The sequence below is a fragment of the Petaurus breviceps genome, unplaced genomic scaffold, assembly GCF_028583685.1.
Source record: "Petaurus breviceps papuanus isolate PSGF00001 unplaced genomic scaffold, PetGlider_PUasm1.0 84, whole genome shotgun sequence".
NCBI lineage: Eukaryota > Metazoa > Chordata > Mammalia > Diprotodontia > Petauridae > Petaurus > Petaurus breviceps.
In genome coordinates this window covers 14,339,732-14,357,663 of record NW_027186645.1, presented here as the reverse complement: position 1 = coordinate 14,357,663, position 17,932 = coordinate 14,339,732, and the positions used below count along the sequence as shown (strand labels likewise).

The 17,932-nt window shown below is 36.5% G+C and overlaps 1 protein-coding gene across 1 annotated transcript in view; it reads right to left on the bottom strand.

The window, feature by feature from the left end:
- MET (MET proto-oncogene, receptor tyrosine kinase) overlaps positions 1 to 17,932 on the bottom strand; it is a 168,079-nt gene that overhangs the window by 77,013 nt on the left and 73,134 nt on the right. The window contains exon 3 of the mRNA XM_069107079.1: positions 6,436 to 6,627. Coding sequence (XP_068963180.1) covers positions 6,436 to 6,627 — 192 coding nt within the window. The remainder of the gene's footprint in view (positions 1 to 6,435; positions 6,628 to 17,932) is intronic.

Below are 17,932 nucleotides of genomic sequence, written 5' to 3'. Positions count from 1 at the left end.
ACAAAGATTATATATAAAGGGTAGCTTTAGGCAGATAACCATAACTCCTTGCTGCTTATTGCCATCCCTCCTCACAACCTACACATCTTCTAGCACTGTGATTCTGTGAACAGGGTATTGGACTTGGAATCAGGGCCCTGGGTTTTCCTTGTGCCATAGATCTTTGCTGGGTTGTGTCATCACAGCCAAATTACTTAATCCTTGTAAAACGAGGCTAATAATATCAGTAGTAGCTACTTCGAAGAGCTATTATGAGGAAAGGACTTTATACAATTCTAAGGCATACTATATAAATATGAGATATTATTTTTGATGCTACAGATTCCTATGGTAACCAGTTCTTACCCCATTCGTGAGCTAGTTTAGAACTGGTTTAGGGTTGTTATCTGGTAGCAGGATGAGCAATAATGAGAGGAAAGAAAGATTAATTTCTTTCCCCTTCTCACGTACATGTTAGCACCTCTCTCTGACATACTGCTGGACCAACTTTATGATGTGGGGAACATCTCTGGGACTATCTCGAGCTCCCTATCTCATCTCTCCAAACTTCTCCAAGCCCTTTTTCCCCTCCACATCTTGCTCCTTACTTCAGAACTCCTAGCCTGGTTATGCTGATGAACTGCCCAGGACAGCTGTCCTTGGTGAAGAAGGAAGACCTTGAGATAAGCTTTGGCTTACCTATGAAATGCAAATGAATCTTATTTTATTCATATTTACCCAAAGACTTAGCATTGCCTTTGTGCACTTTGTCTTTTCTTACAGGGTATGAGTGAGTGAAGAAAAACAAAGATGCATGTTGTAGGAGAGGAGGGAAATAGGCAGCAAGGGGAACAGAAGGAGACTTGTTTCTTTCTTATCAGAAGGGACTCTAGCATCTGCTCAAAATTTCTTGAAACCTTATAAAAATCTCTTTAATTTTTAATCTCTCTTTCCTCATTGATGTTATCAGTAAAACCCCTCAAAATGTCTATTTGCTTTCTGTCAGGGAGAAACCATGAACCATGTCCTATGGTGTAGTAGACCAGGAAAAGAGAGAATTATGGTCAACCAGTGATGGCAGTGATAGGGGAAATAGGTCAATTCTTAGGGACCTTGGAAGAAAAAAAGAGAACGTATTGGGAAACCATCACAGGATGAAGAATAGAGAGAAGGTGGCAGATTACACAAGTTAATGACAAATGGGTAATTATTTCTGTTGAGGGTACCATTATCCTTCTAGTCCTCCAGGTTCCCATCCTCAGAATAGGCTATGTAGTGCTGTGGATAGAGTACTAGGTTTATAGTCAGGAAGACTTGAGTTCAAAACCAGCCTCAGAGGTTACTAGTTGTGTGACTTCAGGCAAATGACTTAACCCCTGTTAGTTTCAGTTTCTTTAACTGTAAAATGGGGTTACAATAGCACATATCTCCCAAGGTAGTTTTGAGGATCACTTTTGAGGATCACATACAGTTATCTCAAACTGTAAAGTGCTCAGCACACTGCTTCACAAGTAGCAGGCAAGATTGTTATAGATCAGTTAGGTTCCATACACAACAGTGGTATCAAACTCACTGTGCTATTAAATAGCAGATAAAGATTACTCTGGGCCACATATTGACTTAAAAAACCACATATTAACATTATCTCTGCTCTATTGTATTTTTATTTATTTTGTTAAATCACATTTTAATCTGGGCTACAGTTGGAAGTACTGTGGCAGCAATGTGTTCTGTGGATTGTAAATTTGATATCTCTGATACACAGCATGGTTTCAATGGAAAAGTATGTTCTAAACTCATTCAACTTACAAAGGAATTCTTGGATAAAACTTGCTCCCAAATTGGAGATTGCCACTTCTCAGTTCATCTTTCAGGACTCGTGCACAATTTATTCTAAGCAAGCACACTGAGGAAACAATCACTTTAGTAATTTAATGCCTAATATACTCCAACCATCATGTTAATCCTCCCTTCTCTGGGACCTTGGATTTTACCTCTGGGACACAGGGCTCTGATAGGTAAACTTTCATCTTATCCTGCCTGGAACTAGATTTTCACTGTTACTTCCTGCCCATTTCCATACTATGCTCCCTACATGTCCTTCCCTACTCTCCTTGATGTGTTTTCCTCCTCATTAGAATCAAGTTCCTTGAATCCTGGGACTGTCTCATTTATTATACTTGTATCATCAGTGGCACATATTAAACATTTAATAGATGTTTTATCTATGTTTATCTATCCGATGAATAACTGCTATAGTGATTTAAACACTAATTCAAGAGAAATTTTTGTTTTAGTAATATTTACAAAGGAGATGTGTAAATTAGACTTCCCCAAAGAAAGGCTAATGTTGGAACTGAAGTTTAATTAGGATGTTTCTCTTTTCCTGACACAAGTTTTATTCACTTCATGATGAATTGACAATCTATATCTGTAAACTAAATAACAAGAGTAATCCCAAACAATAATACATAGCATAAGCTTCCAGTGATGCTGGTGTAGGAGCTGATGGATTGTGAAGATAGAAGGTCAATAAGTGAATTGATTCTTCATACTGGAAGTAATTATTTTTGTGTTCACTGATGACTAACATAATCTTGTAAACAATGACCAGGGTGACTTTTTCAGATGATCCTCACTTACCAATAGATCTCAGTCCCATCTAGCAGAGGCAACTGGAAAGAATGAACAATATGGGGGAATGATATATGGTAACAGTGTTTAGAAGGGATGTAGCAATGAAGGGGAGTGAGGGGGGGGGAAGAAAGTAGTAGAAAGGAATCTAATGGTATCAGCTATAGGTAGGAGGAGGCAATGAATGGAGTCATGATTGTCTCCCCTCTACATTCAGTACCTGGGTGACTGAGTCACTATATTCTTGTTCTCATTCTAATAACAATGGTGACATTTTCAACAATTTTATCAACTTGGATTTGTATTAAGAAACACAGAAAATAAAGACTTCATAAAAGTGTTATAGAAAATATGAGTGAGCATCATTTTTGGTTTAGGATGATCTTGTGACCTACAGAAGACCAATAACACTTATAATAGGAGACACAGAACATATCCTTTGACCAGTACTACAATTTGCTTAAACAGATTTTCTTCTTTTTCTATTTAGAAATTCATCACTGAGTTAACGTTCCATAGGCTTGTTATTTTCTAGATAAAATTTTTTTAACTTGTCAAAATTGCCATTATTTTTAGGAAGTGTGAAATATTACATGCATATACACATATATATGTGCATGTTTATATATGTACATGCACACACATATGTATATATAAAAGAAAGATCTAAGAGAGGCAGTGTAATAGAGAAAAAAAATACTTCTTCTGGCATCAAAAGCCCTGGATTCAAAACCTGACTCTGTTGCTTACGCTCTGTGTGATCTTGGGCAAATCACTTAGGCCTCTCTTTCTTCATCTACATTGTGTAAGACTAATAGGCCTCTGAGATCCTTTTTAGATCTACGATCTCAAATGTTTTGTCATGTTTTCTGTAGCTCTAAGGTATTTTCTGACACTAAAATATCATGTTTCTATAAACCTAAATAGGTTTACGTATTAGTATGTAACCTTCAAAACCTAGACTTAAAAAAAAGTCCTTGTTTGATAAAGTACATGAGAAAATTCAGCTGGCACGTATGAGTAAATAATTTTTAGATGGGTTATGCTTAAAAATCAGGAATATGTCAAGAAGTGGCCTCTCTCTCACAAGCCCAGCACTATTAGTTAAACAATATAATTCTTTCTAATCAAATAACCACTGTGAAATACCTGATTCACTTTGCACCCAACAGCTGGAGCTCGAATTTGTGTTCCCAGTGACACACTGAAAACAAGTACAATAGGAAGGGCAGAAACAGCTGCAAACTTTCTGGGGGAAAATGGCAAATCAACTTTGCCATCAGGCTTTAGCCCAGGAAGGAAGTAAAACAATTTTGCTATTCCTTTTTATGCATGGCAGCTGTCTTTGAAAAAAATTATTACCATTCTATTTTGTAATAGAAACTCCATAGTATTTACTAAAATATGAGCTGCAAGTTACTCAAGGTCTTTCCCAGATTTAAAACACTTTTGCTCAGTCAAAATATTTACCATTCTTGGATAGGTAGTAACAGCTCTCATGGATTAAGCTGGAACACTCATGAGACTTCTCCTTGCTACTTGCCCACCTTCCCATTATTTGCTGTAAACAAACTTCTGGATTTCAGGGATGCTGGATCTTGTTTTATCTTTTAGAAAGTTTTAAGTTTGTTTGAATAAAACACAACTGCCTAGAACTTGCTTAGATTAGTGTCAAAGAAATAAATCCTTTGTGGGTCGTTTAATGAAAGTCCATTGTATGTCACTAGAGAAGAAGGATGAGATTTTCTTTTTGTTTTTTTTTTTTTTAAGTGCAGTGCCTTTATCTACACATTTTTACCTTCAAGCTTCTGGCTAGGGTTCCACAGTACAGGAATTTAATGCGGCAAATCCTTTTGTAATCCTGTTTGTTGCTAGGGGACAAGGATGGCACTATTGTCTTAAGAATGCTCTATTATAGAAATAATAGCTTAGCTTTTATATATTATTTTAAGGTTTGCAAAGCACTTTACAAATATTATCATCTCATTTTATCCTCACAACAATTTTGGGAGATGAATGATAATGAATAACATTATTTTTACAGTGTTATAAGCCATTTTACAGAAGATGAGACTGAGGCAGATAGAGGTTAAGTGATTTGCCCAGGGTCCCTTGGCTAGATTTGAACTCAGGTCTTTTTAATTTGAGGTCTAATGCTCTATCCAGTGTGCCACCTTGCTTTCCCATTATAGAGAAAAGGCACAAAATACATTTGTATATGTATGGGACAAAGTATAACCTCATCTGGCAACGTCAAGGTGCTTTATAATGTGGTTTTTACTGAGATTATAAAATCCTTCAAGATTTCAAGTTGGGAATTTAAAAAATTAAACAGTAATAGACCTATGTTAACCTTACTATGACTATTAATATAGAATTTGAACTGACTAGGGAATAGCTAAACACTTCCAGAGAAAAAGTGGAAGCAGACTAAATTTTTAGATAAAGAAAGCAATTAAAAGGAGTAAAGGACAAAGCTAAACAGTGACAAGGGATTAGGTGGATAAATAAGAATGTGAACTCAGAGGGGCAGTGAATGGGAAGAGAAGCATCATTAACTGAGAAGCAATGCAAGAGGATGAGACCATAGGGAACTGTTGAAGATAACACCATATGCATGATCCCTTTTGAGCTAGAGAAGATTTTTCTTATAGCTTTTATGACTTTTGAAAAAATTTCCACCACCTTCAAAATGCCCATGGGTGTTTCTCTGATGAACAGGTTTTTTTTTAATGTAGCAACAAGTTCCAGAAAAACTGCTACTACAACAATGCTGAGAAAATGTCCTGAAAATAAATTTTTTTGTTTGGAAGTGTGGATCTAATGTACAGACACAACAAAAAGATAAATATTCTTGTAACCTTTTGGTCCCTTGGAAATCATCCTCAGAGTTTGGTCAGTTATATGCTAGATTACATTTTCTCCTTTTTAATAGCATAGAATATTACTATAATACTTGCAAATAAACATGTGCTTTTACACACTTTCCATTATTTGCAGATAGCCAGCATTTCCATAGAAACTCCATTTTCATTCTACATTAGTCGAGCATCTACTAATGAGCACATGGTTGGAAGCACTAACTAAATTACTATTCTAGGAGTAAAACAGATATAACTTAAGTGTTTATTAAATTCTGCAAAATGTGATTTTCATATTAGGGAGATACAGTACCTTTATTAAAGCCTGAAATATGCATATTTATTCCATCAAATAATTGATAAGCATTAAATTTTTCTTACTGAAATCAGAATTTATGTGTATGTTCATTCATTCATCAACTCATTAACTCATTCAAGAAGCATTATGTGATCCCACTCCTTTTGGTTGTATCTGACTTTACTGTTTTGCAGACTCAGTAGACACTTGGTGTTACAATGGGATTTTGATGATAATGTCCCTTCCTAACTCCAGCCAGTTTTATTCAATGATGTGAATGTTTCTGTTCACAGAGACACACAGTTCACACAATAGCTTTCCTTTGATCCACTGCTTCCCCTGAAATAGGAAATGTTGCTTGGAAATGCTTTAATTGTTTCACGTTATTTTCCATTCCTGGAGTGGAAATTGTGAATGCAAAAAAGACTCCAAAACAAAAAAGGAAAATTAAAACCAAAGCATATACAAATAAAAAATAGCAAATTAGTATAAAATTGGGAATATACTTAATTGCTTCACCTCAACCTGTGGTTCTATCTTCATTGATAAGTGCTACAGTTTCTCGCTATATAGTATACTTTCTTATAAACATTATATTGTTAAAAAAGCACATAAGATAACACTGGACAAAATAGTGAAGATTACTACCAAGATAGTATCTACCTGCATAAATCGACCATCTGATGTTCCGAGGTTTGCAATAGTTTGGTCTCCTTTGATAAAGGTAGATATCGATGTTAAAAGAACTTGCTTGAATTGTCCTGTGAATAAATCGATACGTTGCAAGCCTGTAGTAAATTCTGTCCTATATCCATCATCTCTTGCTTCACAACCTGATGAGTTTCTTAAAAATGTCTGGAATAAAAAAAAATCACCATGAAGTTATTGTGAAAATTGGTCAGGAGTATGCTGCAAGGAAAAGGGTCCTTAAGGGAGATGGCTAGTAGTATAAATGACAGGTATTTCCAATTAGGCGGCAGAAATATTTCTAACTCATCTAAACTGCTCACGTTTCACCAGATTTTATAGAGTAGATGAAGAATGCTATCATTCAGGACAAAATTTGTTATTACAGTTCACATACTTGGAAAATCAGGTTCACTAAATGCCCAGTAAGCTTAGTTAGTGCATGGCTGATTTGCACAAAAGATCATTAAAATCTCATGGCTTTTATCTAAGAATGTACATTCTAAGACAGAGAAGAGAACTGAAATGCTTATAGCAAACAAGCATAATTATGTAGATATTTAGAATCCACCTATCTTAGAACAAACAAAAGGGGAATACTTTATTTCTTCCTTCTTTTGTTGCTATGAAAACAAGAAAGTTTTAGACACTAGAATCTCTACATTTTCCATTAGATTCATAGTAATTAAAAAACTGAGAGTATTACAATGTGAAACTGTCTCTGCAAAAATGGTATTACAATTGTCATTCTGTTAGAATCAGAGTAAAATTTGAACTCAACACCATATCCATTTTACCAAACTGCCTCTTTTTCTGGGGGTGGAAGTGGTAGTGGTGATCAAAATACAATTCTATATGTTGATTGGTTTATGGATTTATCTTCTTGGCTAGTTTCTATAACCAATGAACAATTTTATTTTAAATTAGTCAAATGCAATAATTACAGTAAAACTAGCAAAGTATGGGTCATAGGATCGTAGGTTCATAGGTTTTGAACTGGAAGTGAATTTATTCATTAAGTGAACTGTCCAAGATCACAGAGCTATTAAGTGACAGAGGACAGATTTGAATTGTGGTCCTTTGACACCAAATGCAGAGCTCTTTTTATTGTACCATACTTTCTCTAATGTATAATAACAGGGACTACTTGAGGGGGCAAATGGCAATTTGGAGGTCTAGACTTTTATTGTGATATGTTACTGGCTGGTATTTGGATTTTTAATTAGGAGGTTTTCTTCACCAAGATTCTATAGATTACTCTTTAGAGAAGTAGGTAACTGAATTGTACCAAAAATCCAATAGTAATCTATTAATTGGTAATTTAGTTACTATTGATGATCATTTTTCATTTTAGAAAGAGAATTCAGAGAAACAGCAAAAGGACTATAAATCAGCTGGGACTAGTTTTGAACTGGAAGCCATCTGAAATGTTCTTCAGGCTGCCCTTCATCACACACATACACACATACATCCCACACAAATAGTATTCATATACTATTTCTCTTATCAGTAGCCTTTTATTCTTATTAAGAAACGCTTGTTAAGAAAATATATTGTCTCTTTAGGATCTAGGGTTTTCTTGTTTATTTGCTTTTTTTTGGATCAACATCTGATGAGGCAGGGTGTGTGTGTGTGTGTGTGTGTGTGTGTGTGTGTGTGTGTGTGTGTGTTTGAGGATTGTTACTTAATGGGTCACACAAAACTTTTCTGGAGTGTGGATAGGATAACAGTATCAGCAGCCTCCCACTTACATTTGTGCATTTTTCAGAATGTATGTTTGAGGTAGACATTCTCCCATCTCCACCTCTGCCTATCCCCCTTATTCCTATAGCTGCCCAGGACAATTGTCCTCCCTCCCAACATGACTCCCTTTGTAGTTAATGCCCTAAAGAGAGGTCCAGAAAAAAAAACTAAGGTACAATGAAGATCACAGTCTCTGTATGTACTTTTAGAAACTTTCCTCAAGAAATCATAAAGAGAAAACCAAGGCAAGCACTGTGCCTTGTGCTTAAGAATGTCCTTAATAAATGTTTGTTAGGTTGATATGAAAACCTGTCTTGTTTTCCTCATTTGTTAATGAAGGACAAAATTATTAACCTTTATTTTAGGTTTAATATGTAGTAGCTATTCAGCATTGCAAACGACACCCCTTTATGGGGTGAGAGTATTAGGTGATGTCTTCATTTCTTGAAAGACAAAGACACTAAGTATAGAAAAATTGCACAATGTTGAAGTAGTGGCTACATGTTTACTTGACAATCTTGCAACACAGTGCAATTTTTGGCTGAAAACACAATTAAACATAGGGTCAAGTTTAAGTACTATTTATATTGCATAAGCCAGAGACCCACAATCATTTGTGAAGAGGATCTACTTTTGATTCCCTAAATCCTTGAGATTGCCAAGGGAGTAGATTGGATTGGAGTGGATGGAGGGTATTGGTGGTAGGGTGCCACTGTCAACTGAAAGCCCAAGAAATCAGGGATAAGGGGTGGCCAGGTGGCTCAGCAAGTAAGAGCACTGGCTCCAGTGTTGGGATGACCTGGGGATCAAATCTGGGCTCAGATACTCAGCACCACACCCAGAAATAACTGGCCATGTAACCTTGAGCAAGTTACTTAACCCCGATTGCTTTAAAAAAAAAAAAAGAAATCTGGGATAGAGGAATCATTATCAAAGACAGGGTATTTGATGGTAGAGGTCTACTTAGTAAAATTTTGAGATTTAACAAGATAACTACAGTATCTTTTTTTGTGGGGTTTGTCAATTATACTGAATATTTCAGAAGATAGGCAATGCACAATTATATCAGCCCAATTCTCTATGCTGTGAAGGGGGAATGAGCTAGCATAATTATTTAATAATATCTATAAAGGGACAAAGAAATTTTCCTTCACTACTTCCCACCTGATGAACAGTCATTGGGGAACCTGAATACCTGTCAGTCTTGGGCATCCAACATGCATGTGGGTTATTCTCTTATTTTCCTTCTACCTCAGGGCCATAGAAAATACTTATCCACTATAGCACTGAAATGGTACTTCTGGGAGTTCAGTGGGAGCAGTATTCTCTTGCACAGAAGATTCCATGGAGAAATTAAGGGTATAAGTGAGGAGAGTAAGGGCAAAGGCTAATAAAGTCATCAGGAAAATATAGGCCTTGACTTCTAGTTTCATTAATGCATAGAATTCCCAATGAGGAAACTTTCTCTACCAATAAAAATCAGCATATTCTCCAAGATATGTAGTTTTAGAGAATTGCCAGGGACACTAGGGAGGCTAAGTGATTTGTCCAGGGTCATACAACAGGACTCAAATGCTGGTATTCTTGATTAGGAGGCTGACTCTTGTCTATCTTACAATACTTCCTCTCATCTCATGGAAATGTATAAGGGAAAATAAGAGGGGTTATCATGTGATGAAAGTGAGGGATCACAGGTAGACAGCCAGAATTCTCCACTGGTATCCTTTCCATGTCAGGAAAAAGCAAGGAAGGCCTTCAGTACATTGGGTGGACCCCTTGTACAAATTTATGGGAGGATATGGAAAAGAATCACAAAGCATGGGCAAGGGTTCCAATTTGCATCACTGGAGGATATATCCAAAATGACGAGATCAGAGATCCATTTGAGTATTTGAGTTTTCATACTTTTTATAATTTGCAAAGCACTTTCACATGCATGATAACATTTAATTCTCACAAGAATCCTGTGAGATTGACCATTCAGGTATCATTATTCCCATTTTATAGATAAAGAAAATGAGGCTTAAAATGCTCATACTAGAACCCAAATTATATTACTTTGATTCTCTGAATCCCGGTTCCTCAAATTTCTCTAGTCAAATGGAACAGTGTGTTTATTATTTTTTCTCCTTTAGAATTTCATATTGTCTTTGCCTCTGCTGGCCACTAATTCCTTCCTAACTCCCTCTCACTTCCTTCCTTCCTTCCTTCCTTCCTTCCTTCCTTCCTTCCTTCCTTCCTTCCTTCCTTCCTTCCTTCCTTCCTTCCTTCCTTCCTACCTCCATCCCTCCTTCCCTCCCTACTTTCTTCTCTCCATTTTTTGACTTGGGTTGATTTCATCCTTCTTATGCATCATGGTGGCCATCCCCTCTCATGGGGTCACCAAGTTGGTGCTAAACTTAGTGTCAACACCCAAATTTGGCTTTATCTCTAGTGCAGCATGGAATCCCCAAATTGAAGCAATCCACCAGGCTCACCCTCCCCAGCATCTACAGGGTCTACAGGTATGTGTGTGTTACCACACCCAGTACCATCCTTTCATTCTTTAAGACACTCCTGGCTTTGCCTTTAGAAACACTTGTTATTAGTTCACTTCTTTCTCTGCCTGATCCTTTTTCTGTCTCTTTCACTGGACTGTTTCCTCATTTGTAAATGCGGGCTAATTCTTTTGTCAGTCATCTCCTAATACTCAGTCCTGGGTCCTCTTTCTCACTATACTTTTTCCATTGAAACCCTTTCAGTACAATGGAAAGAGTATTAGATTTGGAGTCAGAAGACCTGGGTTTGAATCATGGCTCTACTATTTATACTTCTTGTGTGATACTGAGAAAATCACTTAACATCTTAGGACCTCAGATTCCTTATCATGAGGAAGTGGGAATAAGTTTCCTCTAAGGTTCCTTTTGGTTATTAATCTGTGATCCTAATTAGTAATATTGATAGGGATAGCAGTAGCTGGAGGAACAATTTGATAGCAGAATCACAGAATCTTATAGTTAGAAGGGCTATCAGAAATTGTCTAATCCAACCAAGAATCCCTTCTATAAGATTCCCATTGTGGAAGACAATATTGATGTAGGCTAAACTAGTTTCCCTTTAAGGGAATTGCAAGGCTGTTCTCAGGATCATCATCATTACTGGTTTGGCTTCCTTCCTACTCATGGCATAAAAGGCACAGACCGCGGGGAATTGGAGCAGGATGTTTTAATGGAATTTCCACTGCCCTTTGGGAATGCCTTTCTGACCTAGCTTGCTTGGTCCAGTGCTTTGGTGAAAGTTGAGGCATAAGAGAGTAACCATTTTATCTGGATTAGTATCCTTTTTAAACTTAGGAATTGTATCCTTTTAATCCTTTGTTATTAGTAAAGTCATCTTTACTGCTTTTATGTTCCACGAATATCTCTTTGCATTCTAAGGCCGTGAAACCTTGGACTGGCCTGAGTTAGGCCTGGCTCAGTATAACATAAAGTATGCTTGAGAACATTTAGTGAGACAACTAACTCCTTTGTCTAGCAACCTGTTTATTATGAATATTTTTCCTTAGATCAATTTTAAATTCCCCCTTTGAAAAATCAACCAATTGCTATAAGTGTTGTGCTTCAGGGTCAAGAGAATTAATTCATCCTAATCCTTCTAGATGCTGTCCCTTCAAAGTTAATGTGTCTCCTCTAAATTGTTTCTTCTCCAAGTTAAAAAGACCCATTTCCTCTAACTGTTCCTGATAAGGCATACTCTCTGTAATCTTCACATTATTCTGGTCACCTTCTTCTGAACATGCTCATGCTTATTTATGGATTCGCTAAAAAACAGTGCCCAGAAATGGACATACTATTTTAGATATGGCCTGTTTAGGATGGAGCATAATTGAATAATTTCATTTCAGATGCTAGCCTTTCTTCATGTTTTCTGGAACTTTTTGTTTGCTTGCTTGTGTCAAACTGTTGATTATGGAGCTAAAACTCTAAATTGTCACAAGAATTGTTGTCTGGCCATGTCCCCCCATCTTCTATTTGAGGAATTGATTTTTTTATTTAACTGTAGAACTTTACATTTATCCTTATTAATTTTCATCTTACTCAGTACTTAGGCTGTTGTCTACCCTAAGATCATTTTGAAGTAGTATTATTGCCAATTCTAAAGGGTTATTGTGAAGAAAGTGCTTTGCAAATCTTAAGCTACAAATATATTGTTGTTGTGGTTGTTATATAATGCATTAGCCTTTTAAAAGCATTTCTTAATTTTACATTTACAGCAACTCTGCCAGGTAGGTAGGTAAAAAATTATGTTTTCGTCCCACATTGTTGTAGGTATTACTGAAATGTGATTAAAAACAAGGATAAACATATGGTTAGGTGGCTAAGGTTAACTAGGACACCAGAATGGATTTCAGCATGGACCTCTTAGATAGATCTCTCTGGATTCCTTGCTCCCTGACTCCCTTTGCTGCCACTCCCTTTGTCCTTGAGCCAAGTCATTCTATCACTTTGGGGATATCATCTACAGGTACCCCCTCTTGGCCAACTAACTGTGAGCTTGACTTACACAAGATCATCCCAATGAGCGGGATGGACACTATGGAATGAGGTTTGAGCAATGCTGAGGGGAGGAGAGTTAGAACAAGAAAGATCAAAAACAACAGAAATGGTAATTACATTTTGTTTGCGTTCTATTTCTTTACATATAAAACCCTCCTCTTTAACTATGTGTCTTTTATTAGTGTTAGCTCTCAAATGTCTTTTTTTTCTTTCTCTCTGCTATTGTATCAAAGTGTTATTACTGCAGATCCCATTTGATATTTTAGGACCACATTTTTTTATTGATTACATAGCTTGTGTCTATATTATATTTAACACAATGAAAAGCGTAGTTCATTATCTTTCCAACTTCTTTATTTCCACAGTCATTCTAGGTGGTAAACATAAATTTAGGACCATTTTTTATTTCTCTTTGTCTCTTTCATGAAAGTAGTTAGACATACATTCACAAACTTTGTTTAAATTCATTTACAATATTATGTGGGAAAATAGTTTTTAGATTTTATATAGATAAAATTGAATTATACCTAACTCTAGTTCAAAGAGCAAATATCATATAAGGGAATGTGTTTTATTTTTTGGATGAAGGGCAAAGTGGAAAGCTGTTTTCATTTTCATTAGTTCATGTTAATTACTTTCTTTTTAATTAGCAACAATTCTTTTATGCTTTCAATGTATTGATGACCCCACCTGAAAGGGAAGCTGGGTGTTACAAAGTAATTAACATTGAAGAGAGGAGAAGTGTGTTCAGCAAATGGAGGTTGGACACACAATGCCAAAGAGTTAGATTCATGGACTTAGAGCACAGATCCATGGATCAAAACCCAGATATCAACCAGCTTCCAAGTGAGAAAATCAGTCTTGTTGCTCAGATGTCTAGTTCTAGTAAGTCTAGTTCTGAGGCTCAGTTATATAATGACCAAAAAGGACAAGATTAAGGAATGTATAATATAATGTGTCATATGTTAATAATAGAAATTAACATTTATAAAATACTTTAAGATTTGCAAATCCCTTTAATTACATTATCTCATTTTAGTAGTAGAGTAAGAAGTTAGTAAACCAGAAAAACAAATATCTGAAAGGGCTTAAGCTAAATCATGGTCCAGGGTAGGAGCAATAGGTTGTCACTTCAAAGGTATGCTGGAATAGGATTCAAACGCAGGCATTTCTGGAGTATCAGTAACCAAGGGTCAATTTGCATCATTCAGTTGGCCTGTTAGTTCCTTTTTAACTAGGGAGTTTGGAACTAGCCATATTTCCCTGTCCTGCTTGATGTGTTGCGGCTATTGTTAAAGGCATCAGGAGACACCATTTCTTTCTCTCTTTTTTTTTTTTTGTCACGTAAGAAGCAGGAAGCAAGGAGCTGTAGGGTAAAAGATCTTGGAGTGCCCAATTTTTGCAAGTTCTAGGAAGATATGACTAATATATAGCTGAGGTTGATAAGGAGCATTCTGATTCAATCCTGGGATAGAACTAGGGTTTAGATTAAACTGTAGTCAATAATTTGAGCTTTTCCAACTATGACATGGGCTGCCTCATGAAGTTGAGCATTTGAAAGTCATTGAAAGTATTCAGACAGAAGATGAATACCCATCTACCAGGTATACCATAGAAAGTACCGCACCCCTGGGTGAGAGGTTGAGCTAGAAAATTCCCTGAACTTCCAGCTCTACAATTCTATGGTACCTAGCCCCATATCCTATCTCCTATGCCCTCTTGCCTCTTCATTAATAACTCAGTTATTTCCTAGGGGTTCGTTGTGTGTGAATCACTAAGCCAGGGAAAATGAGGATCTATATAAAAGAAATCTGAGACATATTCCTTGCTATTGCATAGGTTATAAAATATTTAAAGAGTTTTTAATTTATTAAGAATACTCTCTCAAGTGGAAAATGCAATATTTTCCACCCAATTATGCAAAGGGGAATAGGACATAGGTACTAGATAGTTGTAGCTTTTTTCAGTTGGCTAAAAAGTATCCTAAGGTATTTTGTTACTGAAAGCAGATGTCTGGATACTTCCAGAGACTTTGAAATTCAAAACCCATCTTGGAGACTGGGAAATCCTTACTAGGGGTGGAGCAGTTTAAATGTTATACTATAAACTGCTATGCTTTTCTCTAGTCCCAAGTAAGGGAGAGACAGCAGAGGTATGGTGGAAAGTGTACTTACTGGGTCTAAAATTGGAGGACTTGGGTTTGAATTCTGCCTCTGATTGTTTTTACATCTTGGACAAGTGGTTTAACCTATCTACACCAGTTTCCTCATCTACAAAACGAAAGCTTTGGATTAGATGATTGCTGAGGAACTTTTTGACCCTGAAAACTAATTCTGTTTGAGGAATTATAAATTATTATGGGTCACTTCACATTTTTAACTTGAGAAGTACCAAGAGAAAGAAAGTTAAAATGAAGGAATGAAACATTCAACAAACATCTTTAAAGAACATATTACATCTTGTGGAACACAGAAACAAAAATTAGATGGTATCTGTGCAAGCAAGGAGGATTTTAGTGTATGTAAGGTGGGATTTTGTGATTCTTTTTTAAAGTTTAGTTTCCCAGGATTCATGGCTGTAACAATCTCTATTTCCCAGGATCAGGACTTGTAAACATCTCCACCATGTTTGTGCAGCATTATATATAAATAATATAAACATTTGTGCTTAAATAGTAAATATCTACTATGACTGCAAAGTGGATATAATGGTGAGGTAATGTAAACTTGTGAGGCTATTGCTGGCAATATGCCTTCTTTGTCCAATGGCCTATAAAGCAGGTGGGCACTGGTCCCTTAAGTGGGGCAACCCATTGGGTCGAATGTAAAAGTTGGAATGCTGTGTATGCCTTGATTGGCCCCCATCAGAGCTTTAGGGGAATCTGTGTTTGCCTCAGCCAGCCCCCATTGAGGCCTGAGGGGATTTAGGGGAATACACAAGCAGTGCCTGTCTCGATTAACCCCATTGAGACATAGGGTTCATTGCCCTCCCTTCTCTCCAACCCTTGTGAGATGGGTAATTAGTAAATACTGTGGGATTATCAGCCACCCTCTTATGAGAAGACTAGACTAGAAAAAAGTGAGATAATTAACCCCTCTAAAGCTGTCTTCCTATCTTTCCTGTCTGACCAGATCAAGAGTGAACCTGTGCTAGCAGCCCTCCTGTGTGCTGTTACCTGTCTTATAAAATCTGCCCTCAATAACCTTACATTCTAATATGGGGGAGATAATATGCATATATAGAAGTTTATTTAGAATATACACAAATGAAATACAAGGTAGGGATGATGAAAAGCTTTATGAAGAAGGTGGTGATTGAAGAAAATCAAAGATTTCAAGAGATGGGGGTCAGGAGGGAGCACATTCCAGAAATAATGGACAGTCAATACAAAACTACGTTGAAATGAGAGATGAGAGATTGCTTTTGACAACAGCAAGTAAGCCAGTGTCTTTGAACTGTATACAAAAGGGTATAGTCAGGTAGTCAGGGGCCAGCTTATGAAGAGTTTTAAATGCCAAACAGAGGAGTTAATTTTTGATCTAAGAGTTAATAGGGAATCATTGGAGTTTATTAAGTAGGGGGGCAACAGAGGCAGAACTATGTTTTAGGGAAAAAATATTTTGGTAGCTGAGTAGAGGATAGAGTAGAGTTACAGGTGGGGAGACCAAAGAGGAGGCTATTGCAATAATCCAAGTGAGAGGTGATGGGGTCCTGAGCTAGGATGTTGGCTGTCTGAGTGGAGAGAAAGGTAGATCTGTGAGAGCCGTAGTGCAGATACAAGCAAGATTTGTTAACTAACTCTATATGTGTGGTGAGTGTTAGTGATGAGTTGAAGATGATACCAAGGTTACTGGATACCTGAGTTATTGGAAGGATGGTGATATCACTAACGGTAATAGAAAAGTTCAGAAGGGGGTAGGTTTCCAAATGGTTTATTTGATTTTTTTAAATAAATAATTTTTTGCAACTCCTAATCCAATTTTGGAAGATGATGTGCTATCTACTAACACGAAAGGCTTTTAAAGCTGATTAGTGTGTGTTATAATTATGGTCCTATATGAATACTGTGAAATTATAGTACTTCAAAACCAAATTATTCCTCATATGAGAAAGAGGTCAAAGGACTAGCAAAGCAAAGAAATACTGTTAATAAATAACTTAAGTTAATAAAGACAGAGGCAAGATTACAATTTAACTATTTTTTTTACGGTTTTGAGATACATGCTACAGACATAGGCAGGTGTTATCATTTACTGTTTAGTGTCAGGTATAAGAAATCCTGTTCTCCCCTTTTCCCATTCCCCCAGTTAGAAGATATTATAGATAAATATGAAATAAGAGCATTTATTTTTTATTTTGTTATCAAAGCATGGCTATGAGGATGTAGAGAAAGTTAATCTTGTCAAAAATATGATTTCTGTATCTTATTGAGGCTGTGTAAAGGTTTACTCTGAAGAGACATATCTAGATTATGCTTCCTCATCTTACAGGCCACTTGACCCTTGTTCATGCCCATAAATCTAGTAAAGCTCTTTGAACTTTTAAACAAAATGTAAGCATGACATATCTGAGTGGTGTTAAACTCAAGTAGAAATGAGGGTTCTGATACATTAGGATCCCTGCAAGTAGCAGATTGACTTAGAAAACCACGTATTCACATCATCTCTATTTTATTTAATTTTTATTTGTTTTCTTAAATATTTCCCAATTACATTTTAATCTGATTTGGGCTGTACTTGGCAATATTGCCAGCCCAGAAGTCTTTGATATCTCTGATGTAGATGATACTCGGTATGGCATAGTAAATAGAGAGTTACCATCAGAATCAGGAGTACCGGGTTTCAAATTCTGTAGTACATACTGCCTGATTTACCCTGGGCAAATCATTCCATCTTTCAGTATCCTAGGCACCTCTTTTGGCCTCTAAGTTGCAGAACAGTTGTGACTTGCAGTGGTAAAGAGAGCTAAGTCTAAAGGGAGTTCCCTTACACTAATGAAATCACAGATTCAAGCTGTATCCCTCCTCTGACCAAAAAAGCAAAAAAAGGCAAAACCCCAAATTTCATAGCTTATACATTTGTTAATATTTGGACTCTTGTCTATGCCACCTCATATCATATTGAAGTATCTGGCAGAGTAAAATGGCTCACTGGTGATAATGATAGAAAATACTATTTATTCTTCATCAGTTTATA